We start from the raw sequence: 21370 nt of genomic DNA on the forward strand, positions 1-21370 counted from the left end.
TTCTTCAGTACTTATCCCAGTCCAAGGACTCGTAATCAAAGGCCGTTAATGAACTCTGATCAAGAAAACAATAGGGCAAGACATGTGTAGAATGACCTCATGAGTAGATGCCAAGTTTTGAATCATCCGCAAACTTCAAAATTGTACTCCCTATACCTAAGTCCAGGTCATTTATATATAACAAGAAAAGCAATGGTCCTACTACCGATCCCTGGGGGAGCCCACTGCATGCTTCTCTCCAGTCAGAAAAACATCCATTCACCACTACACTCTGCCTCCTGTCCCTTAGCCAATTACGTACCCAAGTTACCACCATCCCTTTAATCCCATGTGCTTCTACTTTCCGAATAAGTCTGTTATGTGGTACTTTATCAAATGCCTGTTGAAAGTCAATTTATACAACATCTACTACACTACCTTCATCAACCCTCTCTGATGCAACTCTCCTAATTGTCCGAAGGGCATCAAATACTTTTGCTGGCCTTTGCTTCAACAACCTTTAGTCTCATTTGAATCTTCTTAAACTTGAACTTATGTCTTTTAATTCTGCATTCAAAGTTCATTTTTATTTTTAAATGGAACTTAAAATTAGTACCATTTAAAGATGATTGCCATCCATTGGTGTCCTACAAGTATAACACCACATCTAGAAGAAATAACTGGATGGAGGTTTTAAAGTAATGCAATGTTACTCTACAGTGCAACCATTTGGAAGTGGAATGGGCTCCATATTGGGTTTGCAATGGAAAACATTTCTCTAGTACGGCGGCTTGTTTCCTATGTATTGGACGTGAGTGCAATGTAAGATTGGCTCTGTGTTTGGTCTGCCAGGGACTTCATGAACTACATTCGACGGTTCAGGACCTTCTACGCTTCTCTGGCCGAGCAGATCTGCGAAGGTGACATCCTACCTCAAGACAGCTCAACCTGCTGGAGCGGAGACGATGTCGTCGAAAGGTAAGTGGTTGGCTGCAGTAACTTACAAAATTAAGAATGTGAATTAACAATGGTCACGGTTTTCACTGAGGGATGTGACATGCGTGACCTTTTACCTGTGGACTACTCTCTTTGTGTATGTTTTTGATGTGTTTTATTGTACAGCTATTATGGCTGCATCTTCTTTATATTTTGGATGGCTTTGCAGTGTTGAATCCTACTGTTGATCTGAGTCCAAATTCAAGAGATGTATATAAGTGTTACTATGACCTAGGGTCAGAAAGTAGGTGCAGTCATGCCCTGAAAAAGCATCTACTGCAAATCTGAACTCTTGACACTTGTATGTTCGCACTGGGCAAGATTTCCATATCCTTTTGATGTATTCCGTTTCACTCCATTTCCTTCCATTTGGAGCACTGTTCAAGGTGCTCTCATCACTGGGCTGTGCACTGTTCTGTTTAAGGATCTTGTTATTAGTCTGCAGGGTTGAGGACTGAATGCGTTGTGGGTTAGATGCTGATCAGCCTTTAGGGAAGAATTGAGAGTCGCAGGTTCGATTTTCAAACAGCTGCAGCTGCAGGTCTGGTCTTTATCTATTGCTGCTGGAGCAGTGAGAATGAACCCACAATATAAATGGGATGGATTGCATTGCACAGCACAGTACCCAAGGCAAACACAACCACTTCTATTTGGAGCAGTTCGGAATAATATAAAGTTGATATTAGAGACACTTGTGCGATAGTTTGAGTAACCTTAGGGTAGAATAAAATCTTTTCACCTCTGGAACTTGGGTTTTATATCCAACCCAGAATGCTGGAATGTTCCTACTTGTGGGGAGGTCAAAGGAAGTGGGGGAGGTCCAGGCGATGGGAATGACCTTGACCTATGTAGATCAGGAAAAATTAATCTGGATCACCCCCCTTACACAAGAGGCTGAAGGGGAGATGGCTGGTGTCTTGGGTGAGAGGAGGGCAGAACTCTTTCCCCCTCCTCGTTGCCTGATGATGCATAGGCAGGGGATTTATTGTTCATATAGTCACCAGAGATGTGCCAAAAGTGACCCGGGCGCCAGCCAGTCACTTGCAAATTAGATGTCATCCCGCTGACCCCGGAAACTCTAGCAGGGTCAACTCCAGAGGGCAATAGGAGGTGTGTGACCTGCAGACTTTAGGGGCCATTGTATCCATGTCAAGTGCCTACAGCGTTCAGACTGTATGTAGTTCTATTATGGCTGGTGTTAATTGAAGGGATCAAAGACTGCACGGCAATTTTATTTGTGTTTATGGGTCAACCTTGTAAGGAAACTTAAAGGCAAAAGAGTCCCACTCAGCCACAAACTGATCCAGCAGATATTTAAAAGGAAATGACAGGTGAAGAGGCAATCGCTGAATTCTGAGCAGGGGGCACTCGTGTGGCTTTGGAGAGCTGTTCTTTAACTCACTCCATGTTGCACTTGCCTCCTTTTGTATCCAGACACCATGTGCTATTGCTATCTGTGTGGAGGAGACTGGGACTGATTTGCTTCTGTGAACTATAATCTTTAGGTATGCAGATTTAGTGTTTAACCTCATGGCTGTTTATAGCACGTCGCTGGTACAAAATGGCTGCCATGTTTGTCTACAATCATTGGACTTCAGAAGTAATTCATTATGCGCAGCATTTTGATGTGATAAGGCCTGATATGAAAGTATTATTTAGTATCTATCTGGCATCATGTATCCATCCTACCTCACTCATATCAAGAGTCTATATGCATAGGTCAGTTATTGAAGCAATCCATATGAATGGGTTCAAGAGAAAGTTAGATGCATTTCTAAGGGGAGAAGGTATTGGGAGATATGGTGAAAAGGTGGTTTGGTGGCTTCGGTCTATGAAGAAAGGAACAGTCTGATGGTCCGAATGGCCTTTTTCTGTTCCTAAAAATTCTTATGATCTACAGTCCATGAAATTTAATTTATTTTAAAATACAAACTCTTCAGTCCCCCGCCACCAGTTTAATTTTTCTAGCCCGTATACCTGCCCTAGCTGAGAGGATAGGAAGCTGAGCCTCTCCCAGGTGTGCAACAATAACTGGCAATGTCTCTGGTTTTCAACTTGGTTCCGCAGCAAGACACCCTGCTCAACTCTGATCAGCAGTTCGGAAAAGTATGGGAGGGAATCTGTTTCCCACACGGCAGTATAATACAGTGTTCCCATATCTATGAGAATACCTGTCCATTATAGTCTTATAGTGATTTCGATTAAAAATGTGATGTGCATGTGTTTGGATCATTTATACTCTCGTTCACTGAGAAATCTCGTATGTTCCTTCAAGCAACCTTTAAGCATGTCCACCCCGATCTTCATCCCAACAGTGCTGCAATTGTTTGTGTCATTTCATGTGGCTTATAGACTATATAATCTCAAGTCACCATGATGGTCCTTGTGACTTTCCTTACACATTTAGTTGGGAATTGCCCATGCTTTAAGTTTATCCCACAGGCAAAGTTTCAGTCGATACGTGGCTTTGCCCATGGGATAAATGTGAGGCATGGAGAACATCTAGTTGAATGTGCTTTTACTTAATGCTATGAAGTGTATGAGGGTTTGTCAGGTCATAACAGCCCTGCTTGGTTGTTTTGATGTGGAGATGCCGGTGATGGACTGGGGTTGACAAATGTAAGGAATCTTACAACACCAGGTTATAGTCCAACAGTTTTATTTGAAAATCACAAGCTTTTGGAGGCTTTCTCCTTCGTCACACTTCACCTGACGAAGGAGAAAGTCTCCGAAAGCTTGTGATTTTCAAATGAAACTGTTGGACTATAACCTGGTTGTTTTGAAGGGGAGTACATTTTCACAGGTGCTTAGATTGGATAATCAGATGTAGAGGTCCGCATCTCTGATTTACGAAACTTTCCATTTGGTGGTCATTAATTTTAGCAACTGGAAAATCAGGAGTGCCACAAATCGGGCATGCTGACCTTTGAAACCGATGTTCCAATCCATGCTTCCAGCGAGCAAGAGAAAATTAACCCAGTGCTCCTTAAAGTCAGCGAACGACCAGGTGGTGGTGGTGTAGGTTGGATGTCCATGATAAAACAATCATACACTGACTCCTGGTGAAGCAGGCTCTATAGAGAGAATGGCCTTTCCTCGTTTGTGTTACTTTGCCACTTATGCATCATTTTTTTTGATTAGCTTGAATATACAGCACCTCGATGTCAGTCTTGGCTCAGTGGTAGCATTCTCGCCTCTGAGTCAGAAGGTTGTGGGTTCAAGTCCCACTCCAGAGACTTCAGCATAAAATCTAGGCTGATCTTCCAGTGCAGTTCCAAAGGAGTGCTGCTGTCGGAGGTGCCGTCTTTTGGATGAGACGTTAAACCGAGGCGCCGTGTGCCCTCTCGGGTGAAAGTAAAAGATCCCATGGCACTATTTCGAAGAAGAGCTGGGGAATTCTCCCCGGTGTCCTGGCCAATACTTATCCCTCAAAAACAAGTTATCTGGCCATTACCCAATTTGTGGAAATTGGCTACTGCGCTTCCTAAATTGCAACAGTGATGACATTTCAAAAGTACTTAATTGGCTGTAAAGCACTTTGGCAGGTCCTTAGGCCATGAAAGGCGCTATATAAATGTAAGTCAGTCATTCATTCATTCTTTTTTTCTTTCTTTTTCTTTATCTCCCCATAGACAGTAATGAATAGACCAAAAGTCACTTTCATCTACTGACTCTGGAGAATTCTCCCATGCAAGATGGAGAAGCTATCTGTTGTTTTGGATTGAAATGCTAACAAATGTCTTAGACATCAGAAAAATAAAGAGGAAGAGGAGGAAAGACATGGTTGATGAAGATATGGATGGGAAGGATGTGGATATGGAAATCTTTGTGTTAGATGCCAGAATTATAAAAGAAAACCTTGAGCTAAATGTGAATCGGGGGTCATTAATATTACTCAAAGGAAAATCTTTATAGAATAGGCAGACATCCAGAGCAGTGAATATGGATTTTGTTGAAGCATTTGAAAAGGAAATCTAAAGATTTCTGATTCCACAAGGCATGTAGAGGGGTTAACACTGGCCAAAGGAGATTATACTGGTCTGCCTGGGTGCTGTACATAGATCTAAATAGGACAAATTAGATGAACTGACTCACCTTTCTTTGCTCATTCCCACTTTGTATTCTCCTTTTCTATCAAGTGGCACTTTTTCCACCACTTATACAATCCCAATGGTCCAAACTTTCACTCCCATTGTAAAGAATCCCAGTGGAACATAGGAACAGGAGTAGACCATTCAGCCCCTCAAGCCTGTTCTTCCATTCGATTAGATCATGACTGGACAATGGTCCAAACCCCTTCCCATTCGCTCACATTGAAAAGAATTCCAAAGGACGGAATCTATTCCCTATTCACTCCTATTGTACAGATTTCTAACAGATCAAACAAAGCACTTCTAAGACATCAGATTCCAGTGGGCTAAACCATTACCAAACTGATTCAAGCTTAGCCTGTCTCTCATTTGCCTGTGTTTATTAGCCTGTCACTGAAAGTATCTACTTGATGCATCATCTACAGGACAGGAAGTGGGTTTACAGTACACAGCTGCAGTTGAATGGCTTCCTTCTGCCTTGTAATTTTATATGAAGGCAAATTAAAGTGCTGGGTTGTATCTCAAAGATGCGACTGCTTGACACTCAGTGCCTGCAGAGGGAAAATATCCCATTGCCCAGTGCTAACACCATATTCAACAGAAGAAGTTCGACATTGAAGGCTGTCTTTGGAAAAAAGCACTGGTTAAACTCTTTAAATAAAGCCTCAATGTACTAAAGAAGATTACTCAACGCTCACCAGTGCATAACAGTGACACAACAAGTATTTCAGTTCTCCATTCCAGGGGGACAGTATGGGATAGACGCAAATGGAATGATCCATCCCTTGCTCTGGGAGACTGCCTGCAGTAGTGAGCACTGAATCACAACTTTACTGTAGCCTGACCAAGGAGGTGAAGCTAAAACGCACTGAAAAATGTCAGGGTGCCAGTCTCTGTTGCCAGAATATTAAACACCTGATGGACGTAGATCAGAGCGAAGGTTTCCACTCAGATTATTGAGCAAGTATTGTACCAGGGACCTGAAGGAATGAATCCTGAAGTGATATTACTGGGGGAGAAAGGCAACTCGCGGCCATCCGTTTGCACATGAAAAATGGGCGGCCGACAGTTGAATATCGAGGGGGCGCCTCGGCTGCCCCATTGACACCCAGGACCAGCCTGTTGCCATATTCAGGTGGGCTTGTAAATGAGCGAGCAGCCTCTCTGCCTGAAACAGGTGTAAGGCTGCTGAAATGTGCAAATCGGAGTCCTACGCTGGTCATAGGACCCCGACTGCAAAATTCTGGTGCAGCTGGGCAGAGTGTGCGCCTAGTTGTATCAGGCGTCGAGCGGTCGAACCAAGGGTCCTTAAAGGGACCACTGGAGGCTGCTCAAAAAAAGATCCAGGAAATTTTGAGTTTCTATTTTTAATAGGCCCAGAAAAAAAATTCCGGCCCATTGGCGGCCTTCCCTGGGATCTCGAGTCCCCCACCCCGACCTGACCGGCTCAGCGTGGGAGGCCAGCCGATTTACCGCTCTCCCCAACCGATGAGGTGCAGCAACCTCTGGCTTGGCACGCACGGCTTGCCTGGCGACATATAGATGAGGCCCAAAGCCGAATTTGGATCGGGCCTCGGGCTGGCACAGACCGGTGCACGGAGTGTTGATTTTGCACCCGCTTTGGACACGAGTCGGGTTTCTCTCCCTACACTGGTTAACATATGTATAGGGATCAATCATGGGGAATCTCCATCAATGGCAATTTTTGGGGGGAATCTTTTCACAGAAAATAAAAGTTTTGTAATATAGAAAATACTTTACTTGGAACTCTACCTGGCACACCGAGACCTCTCTTCCTTCTCTTTCTCTTCATCTCCAATGACAAGTGAACCATTTCCATACGTGAAATACGAACATAGGAAAGAGGACAGGGAAAGACCGCCCAGTCCATCAAGCCTAACATGGTGCAATCTGCTCAAATCATTTAGCCCACTCCATCCCAACCCCTGCCCCCGGATGCAATCTGTTAAGAGAGGGAAAAAAAACGTAGGCCAATTTAGGAAAATAGTCTGGGAAATTCCTCTCCGACTCTTGTGGGCAAGCAAGGTCCAGGATACCACAGTCGCTGGTATCTCTATTCCTGCTAGCCCACCCACCTTCTATAACCTGAGATGTCTTCCACTTGCAGGAACTCATCCTTTTGAATGCTAGCAGTGAATTTATACTCACCGCACGTACTGGCAACTTATTCCAGAGGTCAACGACTCTACAAACAGAATAATTTCCTGGCATCTAGCCTAACTCTGCTTATGTAATTTGTACTGATGTGTCAGTCTTGGCTCAGTGGTAGCAATCTCACCTCTGAGACAGAAGGTTATGGGTTTAAGTCCCACTCCAGGGACTTGAGCACATTACCTAGTCCGACACCTCACTGCAGTACTGAAGGAGTGCTGCACTGTTAGAGGTGCCATCCTTCAGATGAGATGTTAAACCGAGGCCCAGTCTGCCCTCTCAGGTGGACATAAAAGATACCATGGCATTATTCAAAGAAAAGCAGGAGAGTTCTCCCAACAAGAGTCCTGGCCAACATTTATCCTTAAACTAACATCATTAAAACAGATCTGGTCATTATCTCATTGCTGTTTGTGGGGTCATTATCTCATTGCTGTTTGTGGGGGCTTGCTGTGCACAAATTACCTGCCGTGTTTCCTATATTACAACAGTGACTAACTTCAGAAAGTACTTCATTGGCTGTAAAGCGATTTTTAACATCCTGAGGTCATGAAAGGTGCGATATAAATGCAAGTTCTTTCTTTCTTTGATGCCCCCCTAGTCTTATCCTGCCTACCTAGTTCTAATAACTTGGGTAGAATCTAATCCCTTCATTACTTTAAAGGCCTCAATCAAATCGCCTTGAAGTTAACTTTTCTAAACTAAAAGGCCCCAATTTTCTGACCATGTCCTGGTAACTATGGGCCCATAAACTAGGACATCACTTGAGTGACCATCCTCTGAACCTCTTCAAAGTCCTTGATGTCCCCCACCACGTGGGTCTCAATTTGGACAATCTCAACTCTGTTCTCACTGGGTGTATGTCCACATCTCAAAACTGCCCTTAATTTGCCAATGGTTCACAATCTCACTTAGACGAGTCACAAGAATGGCTGCTGTGGGAAACAGAACTGCCGCACTGGTGCAGTGAAGGGAGTGTTTCTGGGGTTGGTACTGAGGCACATAATTGAGGGAGCTGTACTCAGTAACTAACTAACTACGCCAGACCTGAGAGTGCCGACCATCAACACTGGGTGCCTGAAATGGAAATCTCTTCCATTTCCCAATACTGACACCCCTAATCTCATTGGACATGAAATTTCCCATTTTTCCTCATAGAATTCTAATAAATTACAAGATTACAATATTTATATAAGGAAGTGGAAAGGACAGACAGTGGGATGCGGTGTGGGATGGGGGCTCTGAAAGAATTTGGGCAGGAATGGAGTACTGTTAAGAAGGTTGAGTAAACTAGGCCAAATAACTCAAAGGCCTCCTATCTGAACTTGGATGTGATGTTCCTTTGCAATTATCTGTTGTTGCTGTTTGCCAAGGAGTAAAAACTCTCATCTGCCATTTAAATTCGGAGGTACACCCAATAATTAGGGTTGCCAACCCTCCAGGATTGTCCTGGAGTCTCCAGGAATTGAAGATTAATCTCGCGGACACTGCTGGGAGCAACCCAGGAGAAAAATCATAGGGACATTGAAATAAAATAATTTTCTTTCAACAATTTTGTTTCATAAAAATGTTGGAGTTGAGAAAGAAAAGACTGTTCGACTGACAGTCAAGAATCATCCAGTCGGGTAATGAAGATTCTGTTCGCTTTTCAATTGGCGGGGAAGTCTGTACACCGTGAGGATGGACATGTTGGGCAACCAATGGTGGGGGAGCGTGGGGGCGGGGCAGTTGGAGGGAGGAGATCATGTGATGAAACCTCCAGCAATTTATCCAGACAGATTTGGCAACCCTACCAGTCAGTAATACATATTTTCACATTAGGCAGCTCTCCCGGCAACATGGAGACAGAAGGAGAGGAACAGGGCAAGTGTGAGAAACCCGAACCTGTACAGTAAGCAGAAGGGGACTTGTGCTTCACTGAATCTGTTCCAAGCCATCGAACCACACATGGGGTGTCAACCTATTTAGTTCCTCAGTTTGTTTTTTATGATATCTTGTCTAATCTCCCTCAATGTCTCAATGGGAATGTGCACTCACTAGTGTGATACTCAGCGAAACAGGCAAGGAAGATCCCAGACATGACCCTGGTCTCATCTGGGAGGGGGGTTTGAGCATTATAGTGGGTATTAGAACTCCTGGGATAGACTGAGGAAAATATAAGCTCGATTCGTGCTCCTGATAAGGGGGTGGTGCCAGAGGACAGGAGAATTGTAAATGTTATACCCTTGTTCAAAAAAGGGTGTAAGGATAAACCCAGAAACTACAGGCCAGTCAGTTTAACCTCACTTTTAGAGGGGAACTTTTAGAAATAATAATCTGGGACAGAATTAACAGTCACTTGGACGAGTGTGGATTGATTAGGGAAAGCCAGCACGGATTTGTTAAAGGCAAATCATGTTTAACTAACCTGATAGAGTTTTTTGATGAGGGAACAGAGAGGGTAGATGAGGGCAATGCAGTTGATGTGGTGTATATGGACTTTCAAAAGGCGTTTGATAAAGTGCCACATCGTAGGCTTATTATCAAGATTGCGGCCCATGGAATAAAGGCGGCAATAGCAACATGGATATAGAATTGGCTAAGTGACAGGAAAGAGAGAGTAGTGGTGAACAGTTGTTTTTCGGACTGGAGGGAGGTGAACAGTCGTATTCCCCAGGGGTCAGTGCTGGGCCCACTGCTTTTTTTGATGTATATTAATGACTTGGACTTGGGTGTACAGGACACAATTTCAAAATTTGCAGATGTCACAAAACTTGGAAGGGTAGTGAACAGTGAGGAGGATGGTGATAGACTTCAAGAGGATATAGACACACTGGTGGCATGGACGGACACATGGCAGATAAAAGTTAATGCAGAAAAATGTGAAGTGATACATTTTGGTAGGAAGAATGAGGAGAGGCAATATCAACTAGAGGGCACAACTCTAAAAGGGGTACAGGAACAGAGAGATCTGGGGGTATATGTGCACAAATCGTTGAAAGTGGCAGGACAGGTTGAGAAAGCAGTTAAAAAAGCATACAGGATCCTGGGCTTTTTAAATAGAGGCGTAGAGTACAAAAGCAAGGAGGTTATACTCCATAGCTGGAGTATTGTGTCCGGTTCTGGGCACCGCACTTTAGGAAAGATGTGAAGGCCTTAGAGAGGGTGCAGAAGAGATTTATTAGAATGATTCCAGGAATGAGGGGCTTTAGTTACATGGATAGACTGGAGAAGCTGGGATTGTTCTCCTTGGAACAGAGAAGGTTGAGAGGAGATTTGATAGAGGTATTCAAAATCATGAAGGGTCTGGACAGAGTAGATAGAGAGAAACTGTTCCCATTGGCGGATGGGTCAAGAACCAGAGAACATAGATTTAAGGTAATTGGCAAAAGAACCAAAGGTGACATGAGGAAATACTTTTTTACACAGCGAGTGGTTAGGATCTGGAATGCACTGCTCGAGAGAGTGGTGGAGGCAGATTCAATCATGGCCTTCAAAAGAGAACTGGATAAGTACTTGAAAGGAAAATGTTTGCAGGGCTACAGGGATAGGGTGGGGGAGTGGGACTAGCTGGATTGCTCTTACATAGAGCTGGCACGGACTCGATGGGCCGAATGGCCTCCTTCCATACAGTAACCTTTCTATGATTCTATGACTTAGTGACTCCTGCTGGAAAGTGCAGGCATGTGGCCACGAGGTGAGAACAGGATTGAGTTTGGCTGTGATTGCTCCATTAACGAATAGCTAGCCAGTACTCCTAGTCCAAGCTCCTGCATGAAAGAATGGCCACTCGGGTAAGATACTGGAGGGCTGGCTCGCAGCCATGGAACCACCTCCCAACACTCCCGAGAAAGGAAGGGAGAAAATAATCTTGCACTATCCTTAACAAATCCAACAATTGGTAAGTGCTGTGATGGCAAAACAGCTCGTCGCCCATGGAGCAGGCACTCTTACTCCAAGAGGTTAAAGGTTACAACCTCTGCCAACATTTGAAGAACTGTGATTTGTTTTTCCGCTCAACAGAGCATTAAAACTGTAATAAAGTTTGCAGTAATAGAATATTTCTACCCATTAATCATCGACAAATAGTCTGTAGTCAGTTTGCTAAATGGAGGCTGATTCTGATTGGTTCACTTGGGTTTGCCTTCAGGCGATAAATGAGACGGCCATTGTCTGTGACGAAGAAGGTGAGGCCTGAGAATGTTGAACGATAAAAGAACGTTTTTTTGTTGTTTATATTAATGTCTGCCTGTCTCATAAGATCCAGTGTCACTGCCTCGGCTCAGACACTGAAAAAACTAAATCAAATGGAAAGTAAACAATGCCTTCATTTCATCTGCTCTGTGGGAAAAGCAAGGCTGAGGGTACTCTGCGGTTATAAAGGGAGAATTTGCCCTGAACCCTTCGGGACTGTAATTAAAGCAAATAGTTCTGTGGTAATGTAATCTCCTCACAAATGAACCTGGAAGTAAACTGGGATGATTACTTTTACATCACGGAATCATAGAATCTTACAGCACAGAAGGAAGCCATGCGGCCCATGAAACGACATCTGAAATATCCGATCAGATCACGGCCACATCTTGGCTCTACACAGAGAGATCACTAAAGAGCAGTAGAATATGGTGTGCAGGTACCACTCGTTCAATCTCAGCCACGCCACTGTGGGAGGGTTTGATCCAAGGCCAGTTGTTAACACAAGGTGGTGGGGGGGGGGGGAATTTTGACTTTGGGTGATAGTTTAAAACGGGTGATATTAATTCAGCCACACCTTGCACATCTCTCCCCATCTTCATTTCCATTGACCTCACCCAAAGACAAAATTGCCCCTGGGGGTGATAATTGGAGGGAGAAACAATGCCCTCCAGCAGCTCCTCACAGCGTACTGCAGAGCAGTTAAAGATCTCCATTGATTTCCCAACTATGGATTGCCATTGGCCCCAGTTACAGGACACTATTGGCCCCAGTTACAGGACACTATTGGCCCCAATTACAGGACACTATTGGCCCCAGTTACAGGGCACTATTGGCCCCAGTTACAGGGCACTATTGGCCCCAGTTACAGGGCACTATTGGCCCCAATTACAGGACACTATTGGCCCCAGTTACAGGACACTATTGGCCCCAGTTACAGGACACTATTGGCCCCAATTACAGGACACTATTGGCCCCAGTTACAGGGCACTATTGGCCCCAGTTACAGGGCACTATTGGCCCCAATTACAGGACACTATTGGCCCCAGTTACAGGACACTATTGGCCCCAGTTACAGGGCACTATTGGCCCCAGTTACAGGACACTATTGGCCCCAGTTACAGGACACTATTGGCCCCAATTACAGGACACTATTGGCCCCAGTTACAGGACACTATTGGCCCCAATTACAGGACACTATTGGCCCCAGTTACAGGACACTATTGGCCCCAATTACAGGACACTATTGGCCCCAATTACAGGACACAATTGACCCCAGTTACCGGACACCATTGGCCCCAGTTAGAGGGCACTATTGGCCCCAGTTATAGGAAACCTTGACCCAAGATCAGGACACTATTGGCCCCAGTTACAGGACACAATTGACCCCAGTTACAGGACACAATTGACCCCAGTTACAGGACACAATTGACCCCAGTTACCGGACACCATTGGCCCCAGTTACAGGACACTATTGGCCCCAATTACAGGACACTATTGGCCCCAGTTACAGGACACTATTGGCCCCAATTACAGGACACCATTGGCTACAGTTACAGGACACTGTTGGCCCAGTTACAGGACACTATTTGCCCCAGTTACAGGACACTATTGGCCCCAGTTACAGGACACTATTGGCCCCAATTACAGGACACTATTGGCCCCAGTTACAGGGCACAATTGACCCCAGTTACCGGACACCATTGGCCCCAGTTACAGGACACCATTGGCTACAGTTACAGGACACTATTGGCCCCAGTTACCAGACACTATTTGCCCCAGTTACAGGACACTATTGGCCCCAGTTACAGTACACCATTAGCCCCAGTTACAGGACACCATTGGCTACAGTTACAGGACACTATTTGCCCCAGTTACAGGACACTATTGGCCCCAGATACCAGGCACTATTAGCCCCAGTTACAGTACACTATTAGCCCCAAATACAGGGCACTATTGGCTCCAGATTCAGAACACCATTGGCCCCAGTTACAGTTCACTATTGGCTCCAGATTCAGAACACTATTGGCCCCAGTTACCAGACACTATTGGCCCCAGTTACAGGACACTTTTGGCTCCATTTACAGGGCACTATAGGCCCCAGTTGCAGGGCACTATAGGCCCCAGTTACAGGACACCATTAGCCCCAGTTGCAGGGCACTATAGGCCCCAGTTACAGGACACCATTAGCCCCAGTTGCAGGGCACTATAGGCCCCAGTTACAGTACACCATTAGCCCCAGTTACAGGGCAATATTGGCCACAGATACAGGACACTATTGGCCCCAGATACAGGATGCTATTGGCCCCAGTTACAGTAGAAAGAGGGAAACAACAAATAACGAGCAAAAGATCTTGTATTATATTAGGTCTTTAGGTCTCAAAATCAAACTGCTGATGTATTAAACTTAGATTTAAATTTATCTGACAAAGTTTCCCTCTGCACAGTGATGCTTTCCCATCATTTTTGATTTTGTCTTTTCCATTGTTTTCTGTGACAGCACCTAGTCCTGGCCCTACATCCTGAAACTTTCTCCCTCAACCCCTCTGCCTTGGTACCTACCCCATCTTGAAAAATTGTCTCAATACCTCCCTCTTTAACCCTGCCTTCATTTACCTGCCTAACTCCTCTTCCGACTGCTTGGTGTCCATTTTCACTTCTGTAAAGCACCTTGAGGTGTTTACTGTGTTATCGACACTAAATAATTGCAGATTGTTGTGTTTCTGCCGTTCTCATTTCAAACTGAAACCATCTCTCCGATAATTACTTCCTGCTCCTCCAAGTTTGGGCTCAGAGGTTGAACAAGACACCCGTCAAACTTGACTGCCGAAGATGGGGATATGGTAATCTGGGTTAGCAGAGAAAGCTGTTCTAAATTATAAGGTCATTTCACAGAGGGAAACACTAGGGAGATTGTGTTGCTAAACCCCTTGATCCATTATACGTAGCTTTGGTTTCAGCTGTAACATGACGAACCCACAAGGAAGCAGCGGTTCGCTAAGATGTTGTTTGCTTTGGTGAGAAATAAGCAGACCTCCCATTCAATTCAAACGCCAATAAAATCTGTATTTCCTTCTCTGCCTAGATAGCAATGTAGAAGAACAACTCAGATGTAAGATTCCACATCGATTGATGGGAATTACCTATACTGATTATTTGGGTGAGCGTGTTTAATTGTCATGGCCGAAAGATTATCTAAACTAGTTATATTTAAAGTCAATTCAGTATCAGAAAAACTGCTGAACTAGACTCCTCAGGCTCCTATCTCCCTCTTGCGCTCCTCTTTAGGACTGAATTTCAAGATGTGCACCCCTGTGTCCAGTTCAATCCGTAGCTGAGCTTCAAACCCCACATCCACCTTACTATCAAGATTGCTAACTTCCACCTCTGGAGCACTGCTTGCCTGCAACCCCACCTCGTTCTCTGCTGCTGCTGGAACCATCACCCACATCTTCATCAACTGAGCATCATTCCCTCCAGCTCTCTCCTCACTGACTCCCCAGGTCTACCTTACATAAAACTCTTAACTCTTCCAGAAATCTACCATACCCCACAAAAAGCTCCATCACCCCTCCCCTCGCTGACCTTGACTGGCTACCTGCCTCATCAACAGGTCAGGTTTAAAATTGTTGCTCTCATCTTCAGCCTGGAATTCTCTTCGTAAGTTTCTGCACCTCCTTCAAAAGCTTTCCCAAAACCTACCTGTTTGATTGTAGCTTTGATCATCTCCACTAACCTCTCTCCCACTTCTTGCTTAGTGTCCAACACCTCCACACAATTTTTTTGCTTGAAAGGTGTTATATAAATTTAAGTTGGTCATGAGCAAGGATTTTGTTTCCATTTTGTATTTTTCCTCCTGCCTATTGCTAAGGCCTGGTTACACCAGCAGCCCTCCAGTACCTTGCCCAAGTGAATGATCGCAGGCAGTGAGTGACTGGAAGGCCCTGCATCCATGGCAGGGAGATGGGGAGAGGGGGAAGAAGACCATTACAGCTGAGCCCAATCCTGTTCTCACACAACCTTCAACAGGTGCGGTTTCTAGTGGTGGTCACTAGATAGCAATCAAGAGTAGGAACACTTGCCAGTTTTGCGGAATGTCACCCTGAGCGCTGAGGTCAATTCTAGCTGGCTGACCTGCTGCTTCACCTGACATCAGTTAACTCAGCATGGAACAACGATCAAACTTGGGACTTTCCTGCTCTGTAGGGCACGTTTACTTAATAAGCCAATGATGGAACTTGAGCCTTGGCTGAATTGTGCATTCAGGGACTTGAGCAAATAATCTAGGCTGACACCTCAATGCAGTATTGAGGGGGCCCTGCAGTGTCGGAGGTGCCGTTTTTCGGATGTGACATTAAACCGAGACCCCATCTGCTCTTTCAAGTGGATGTAAAAGATCCCAGGGCATTATTTCAAAGAAGAGATGGGGAGTTATCCACAGTGTTCTGGCCAATATTTATCCCTCAACCAACACCACTAAAAATAGATTATCTGATTGTTTATCTCATTGCTTTTTGTGGGACCTTGCTGTGCGTAGATTGGCCGCCACATTTCCTATATTACAAGTGACTCCACTTCAAAAAGTACTTCATTGCCTGTAAAGCGCTTTGGGATGTCCTGAGGTCGTGAAAGGCGCTATATAAATGCAAGTCTTTTCTTTCAGATTATGTTTCTCTTTTTTTAGCACGCGTGTGTGGACACACCCTATAACACAAGTTATACGGTGCAGCTGGGAGCTCGTTCCTTTCTGCCTATGGTTTCTGTAAGCATAGACAAGTTGTTACCATCACAGTCTTTGGGGCTTAAACTGCAGCTCTGGTCAAGTTGCACTTTGAACATCGCATTCTGTTCTGGTCACCGAGGAAACATTGCAGCTGTGGGAACACAACATAAAAATTGCCCAGGAATGTCCTGACCACAAAAATCAGGACAAATCCAATCCGGCCAATTTTCCAGTCTACTCTCAATCATCAGCAAAGGAAGGTGTTATTGACCATGCTATCAAGCGGCACTTACTCACCAATAACCTGCTCACCGATGCTCAGTTTGGGTTCCGCCAGGACCACTCGGCTCCAGGCCACATTACAGCCTTGGTCCAAACATGGACAAAAGAGCTGAATTCCAGAGGTGAGGTGAGAGTGACTGCCCTTGACATCAAGGCAGAATTTGACCGAGTGTGGCACCAAGGAGCCCTAGTAAAATTGAAGTCAATGGGAATCAGGGGGAAAACTCTCCAGTGACTGGAGTCATACCTAGCACAAAGGAAGATGGTAGTGGTTGTTGGAGGCCAATCATCTCAGCCCCAGGACATTGCTGCAGGAGTTCCTCAGGGCAGTGTCCTAGGCCCAACCATCTTCAGCTGCTTCATCAATGACTTTCCCTCCATCATAAGGTCAGAAATGGGGATATTCGCTGATGATTGCACAGTGTTCGGTTCCATTTGCAACCCCTCAGATAATGAAGCAGTCCATGCCCGCATGCAGCAAGACCTGGACAACATCCAGGCTTGGGCTGATAAGTGGCAAGCAGTGACCATCTCCAACAAGAGGGAGTCTCACCACTTCCCCTTGACATTCAACGGCATTACCATTGCCGAATCCCCCACCATCAGCATCCTGGGGGTCACCATTGACCAGAAACTTAACTGGACCAGCCATATAAATACTGTGACTACAAGAGCAGGTCAGAGGCTGGGTATTCTGTGGCGAGTGACTCACCTCCTGACTCCCCAAAGCCATTCCACCACCTACAAGGCACAAGTCAGGAGTGTGATGGAATACTCTTCACTTGCCTGGATGAGTGCAGCTCCAACAACACTCAAGAAGCTCGACACCATCCAGGACAAAGCAGCCCGCTTGATTGGCACCCCATCCACCCATCCCCTAAACATTCACTCCCTTCACCACCGGCGCACTGTGGCTGCAGTGTGTACCATCCACAGGATGCACTGCAGCAACTCGCCAAGGCTTCTTCGACAGCACCTCCCAAACCCGCAACCTCTACCACAAGGACAAGAGCAGCAGGCACATGGGAACAACACCACCTGCACGTTCCCCTCCAAGTCACACACCATCCCGACTTGGAAATATATCGCCGTTACTTCATCGTCACTGGGTCAAAATCCTGGAACTCCCTACTTAACAGCACTGTGGGAGAACCTTCACCACACGGACTGCAGCGGTTCAAGAAGGAGGCTCACCACCACCTTCTCAAGGGCAATTAGGGATGGGCAATAAATGCCGGCCTTGCCAATGACGCCCACATCCGATGAACGAATAAAAAAAAGGGGCCATAAGATCTGGTTCCTGATGCCAGGGAGAATGAGTTATGATGAATGATGATAAAAGCTCGGACTCTTCAGCTTTGAAAGGAGGCGAATGAGCGGGGGCCTTACAGAGGTGCAGAAGATACCACGTGGAGCTGAGAAGGTTAACCCTGAGCTTTATTTCAAGTTAATCCACACCTGCAGGCAAAGGGACATAGATGAGAACACGGTGAAAGGCTAGTTCAGGACTGTTGGCAAGAAGCACTTCTTCACAAAGAATGACTTGTGCCTGAAATTATCTAGGTTGGGCAGCAAAGCAAAAGCTCTGGAGTCATTCAAGAGACCGTTCGATGTTACAATTGTTGGGGGGTTTGGGGGGGGGGCAGAGGGAGACAATGGGCACAATTTTAAAAGGGAAAAACGGGTGGGCATTCAAAATCGCAACCATTTCGGACCTGCCTCCAATCAGCCCACTTCCGGTTTTCACTGGGGCAGGACGAGGGGTGGGTGACCAACCCACTCACAGGAGGTGGGTTGGTGATTAAAACCTTTCAAGGAGGCCGCGGGCCTCTATTTTTCCAGAGCTTCCAATTTCAACCCCTGGGGGCCGGGATTCCCGGCTTTCTCTTTTACGTCACATGAAAGGAGATGAGAAGGCCCGAAACTAACAGGTATGCGCCTTTCTGGCACAGGTTGTGGGCCCGGAGGAGCAGGTGTGCTTCCCCCAGGCACAACAAGCCTACCTGCAGCGACCCCCCAACGATCACAGACCCCCCCCGATCTCTGACCGCCCCCCCCCCAATGACTGCCGTCCCCCGTGATGATCTCCGATTCCACCCCCCCAACAATCGTGGACCCCCATGATGACCCCCAATTCCCCCCCAATGATTGCGGACCCACGTGAGTACCCCTGATCCTGACAGCCCCCCCCCCGCACCCCGTGACTGACCCCTGATCCCTCCCCCCATGACTGACTCCCCCCATGCACACCGGTGCCCCCATGCCAACCTATACCCCCGTGCCCACCCATCCCCCCTCCATCCATACAATCAAAGACTTACCTGCAGACTTACCTGAATACGTCCTCTCCCTGGCTGCTCTCCCGTCCGACTGAGACCAGCCTGTCAATCAGGCCGGTCAGTCGGACGGCAAACCGACAAAAAAAAATAAAAGACGTACTTACGTCAAAATCGTGAGGACGTCTGGGAAACCCGTACTTCCGGGTTTCCTGTCCGCAATTTGACCCCTCCCGCCCCCTCCCGGCTCGGGGTCAAAATCATGTCCAATAGGTTTCTATCAATGGAGGAGCTAGCTGGGCCAAATGGCTTATCTGTACTTATCTTTGTGTTCTTGTCGAGCAGTTTTACTGCACATTACCTATCACTGTGAAACATTTACCTCAGCACAAACTGCGGGGTGGAATCACCGCGAGGTTAGGGTTTGTCTTTGGCGTGGGGGCACCTCCAGGTAGCCAGGGTCAAACTGCTTTCACTTCACACCGACTGGGGTGAGGTCGGGGGTGGGAGGGGGGGTCAATGGCAAACAATGCACGGGCACTTTATAAACTTCAGTTTCAACGTTTAGAATGTTCCTGGAGCATCTTCATTGGTTAAGACGTGGTGGGACACTTAGCTCTTTAGCATCACCAATGACTTATAGACAGGCTGGGTGAGTGGGCGGAGATTTGGCAGATGCAATACAATATTGGAAAATGTGAGGTTATGCACTTTGGCAGGAAAAATCAGAGCGCAAGTTATTATCTTAATGGCGAGAAACTGGAAAGTACTGCAGTACAAAGGGATCTGGGGGTCCGAGTGCAAGAAAATCAAAAAGTTAGTTTGCAGGTGCAGCAGGTGATCAAGAAGGCCAACGGAATGTTGGCTTTTATTGCTAGGGGGATAGAATATAAAAACAGGGAGGTATTGCTGCAGTTATATAAGGTATTGGTGAGACCGCACCTGGAATACTGCATGTAGTTTTGGTCTCCATACTTAAGTAAAGACATACTTGCTCTCGAGGCAGTACAAAGAAGGTTCACTCGGTTAATCCCGGGGATGAGGGGGCGGACATATGAGGAGAGGTTGAGTAGATTGGGACTCTATTCATTGGAGTTCAGAAGAATGAGAGGCGATCTTATTGAAACATATAAGATTGTGAAGGGGCTTGATCGGGTGGATGCGGTAAGGATGTTCCCAAGGATGGGTGAAACTAGAACTAGGGGGCATAATCTTAGAATAAGGGGCTGCTCTTTGAAAACTGAGATGAGGAGAAACTTCTTCACTCAGAGGGTAGTAGGTCTGTGGAATTTGCTGCCCCAGGAAGCTGTGGAAGCTACATCATTAAATAAATTTAAAACAGAAATAGACAGTTTCCTAGAAGTAAAGGGAATTAGGGGTTACGGGGAGCGGGCAGGAAATTGAACATGAAGCTGAGTTCGGATCGGTCAAGGCCCTGTGGGTGGCGGAGCGGGCCCAGGGGCTGAGTGGCCGGGTCCTGCTCCTACTTCTTGTGTTCTTTAGATTTGAGGTTGGGATCAGATCAGCCATGATCTTATTGCATGGCGGAGCAGGCTCGAGGGGCCGATTGGCCTACTCCTGCTCCTATTTCTTATGTTCTTATGACTTCAATGGAGAGGACTATTAGGCGGGGTGTTTAACGGGCGGCCAGTCCACTGCTTTTTATTAAATCATTCATGGGATGTGGGCGTCGCTGGCGAGGCCGGCATTTATTGCCCATCCCTAATTGCCCTTGAGAAGGTGGTGGTGAGCCGCCTTCTTGAACCGCTGCAGTCCGTGTGGTGACGGTTCTCCTACTGTCAGTTCTGCGCCCCCTCTGAAGTTGCATTTCACTCCCAGTAATTCCTTGTGCTGATTATTATGAAGTGTTATAATTAAAGAGATCAAAGTCGAGTCCTTTCTGTGATCCCTTACTGGATTTTTAATGGCTGTTCAGTCTGAAGAGCTTTGGTGTGCATTTGGCTTATATATTTCACATGAAAGTCTCTCCCTGAGAGACCTGGCAAGACACCGTTTCATTCCAAGAGACTGTAGGGTGGACTGCACTTGAAAGTGTATTGGCTGCGCAGCACTTTGGCACATTTTGAGGATGTGATGTTCATAACTTCACACTCTTGCCTTGGAGAACAGTGTGAAGTAGCGGGAAGATTCGCAGGCTGATTAACAGTCTGAAACGCCCCGCTGTGAACGCTCCTTCCATGGCTTTAACTATCTTTATACCAGCGGGTAAGGTGGTTAGTCCTGTACAGCGGGAGGGTTTTACAGGCTCCCGCAACCCATACAGTGGGGGGTGGGGGCCACCCACACATGTACCCCACCGGATGTCAACCCAGAATTCAGAGCCAGTCCACTCACTGGGGACTGTCTGGAGCGGGGTTTGACGCTGCACCTTCTGACTCAGAGGCAGGAACGCTACCACTAAGCCACAGGCTTGCTATCTGAGGATGTAATAAGGTAAAATATAAATGGCATAAATTTTGTTCCATTGAAACCCTCCTGATCATGCATGTCCTATGCAAATACCTTTAATTGGCACTACAGTGTGCCATGTATACAGGATGGGCAAGTGAGTTAAGTAAGACCTCGTGCGCAGCCTGGTAATGCAGGCCTCACCCACAGCCTGGTACCAAAGTACTAAAGAAGGCAGGAATGATTATCAAGGTTGCCCTCTCTTTATG

The 21370-nt window shown here is 46.2% G+C and overlaps 1 protein-coding gene across 5 annotated transcripts in view; it reads left to right on the plus strand.

Annotated features, from left to right (window-relative positions):
* Positions 1-21370, plus strand: part of gpc5b (glypican 5b) — a 688958-nt gene that overhangs the window by 223115 nt on the left and 444473 nt on the right. For all 5 annotated transcript variants that reach the window (XM_067995585.1, XM_067995586.1, XM_067995587.1 and 2 more), the window contains one exon: positions 832-957. In XM_067995585.1, the coding sequence (XP_067851686.1) occupies positions 832-957 (126 nt within the window). The remainder of the gene's footprint in view (positions 1-831; positions 958-21370) is intronic.

Source organism: Heptranchias perlo, chromosome 13 (assembly GCF_035084215.1).
Source record: "Heptranchias perlo isolate sHepPer1 chromosome 13, sHepPer1.hap1, whole genome shotgun sequence".
NCBI classification, from domain to species: Eukaryota; Metazoa; Chordata; class Chondrichthyes; order Hexanchiformes; family Hexanchidae; genus Heptranchias; species Heptranchias perlo.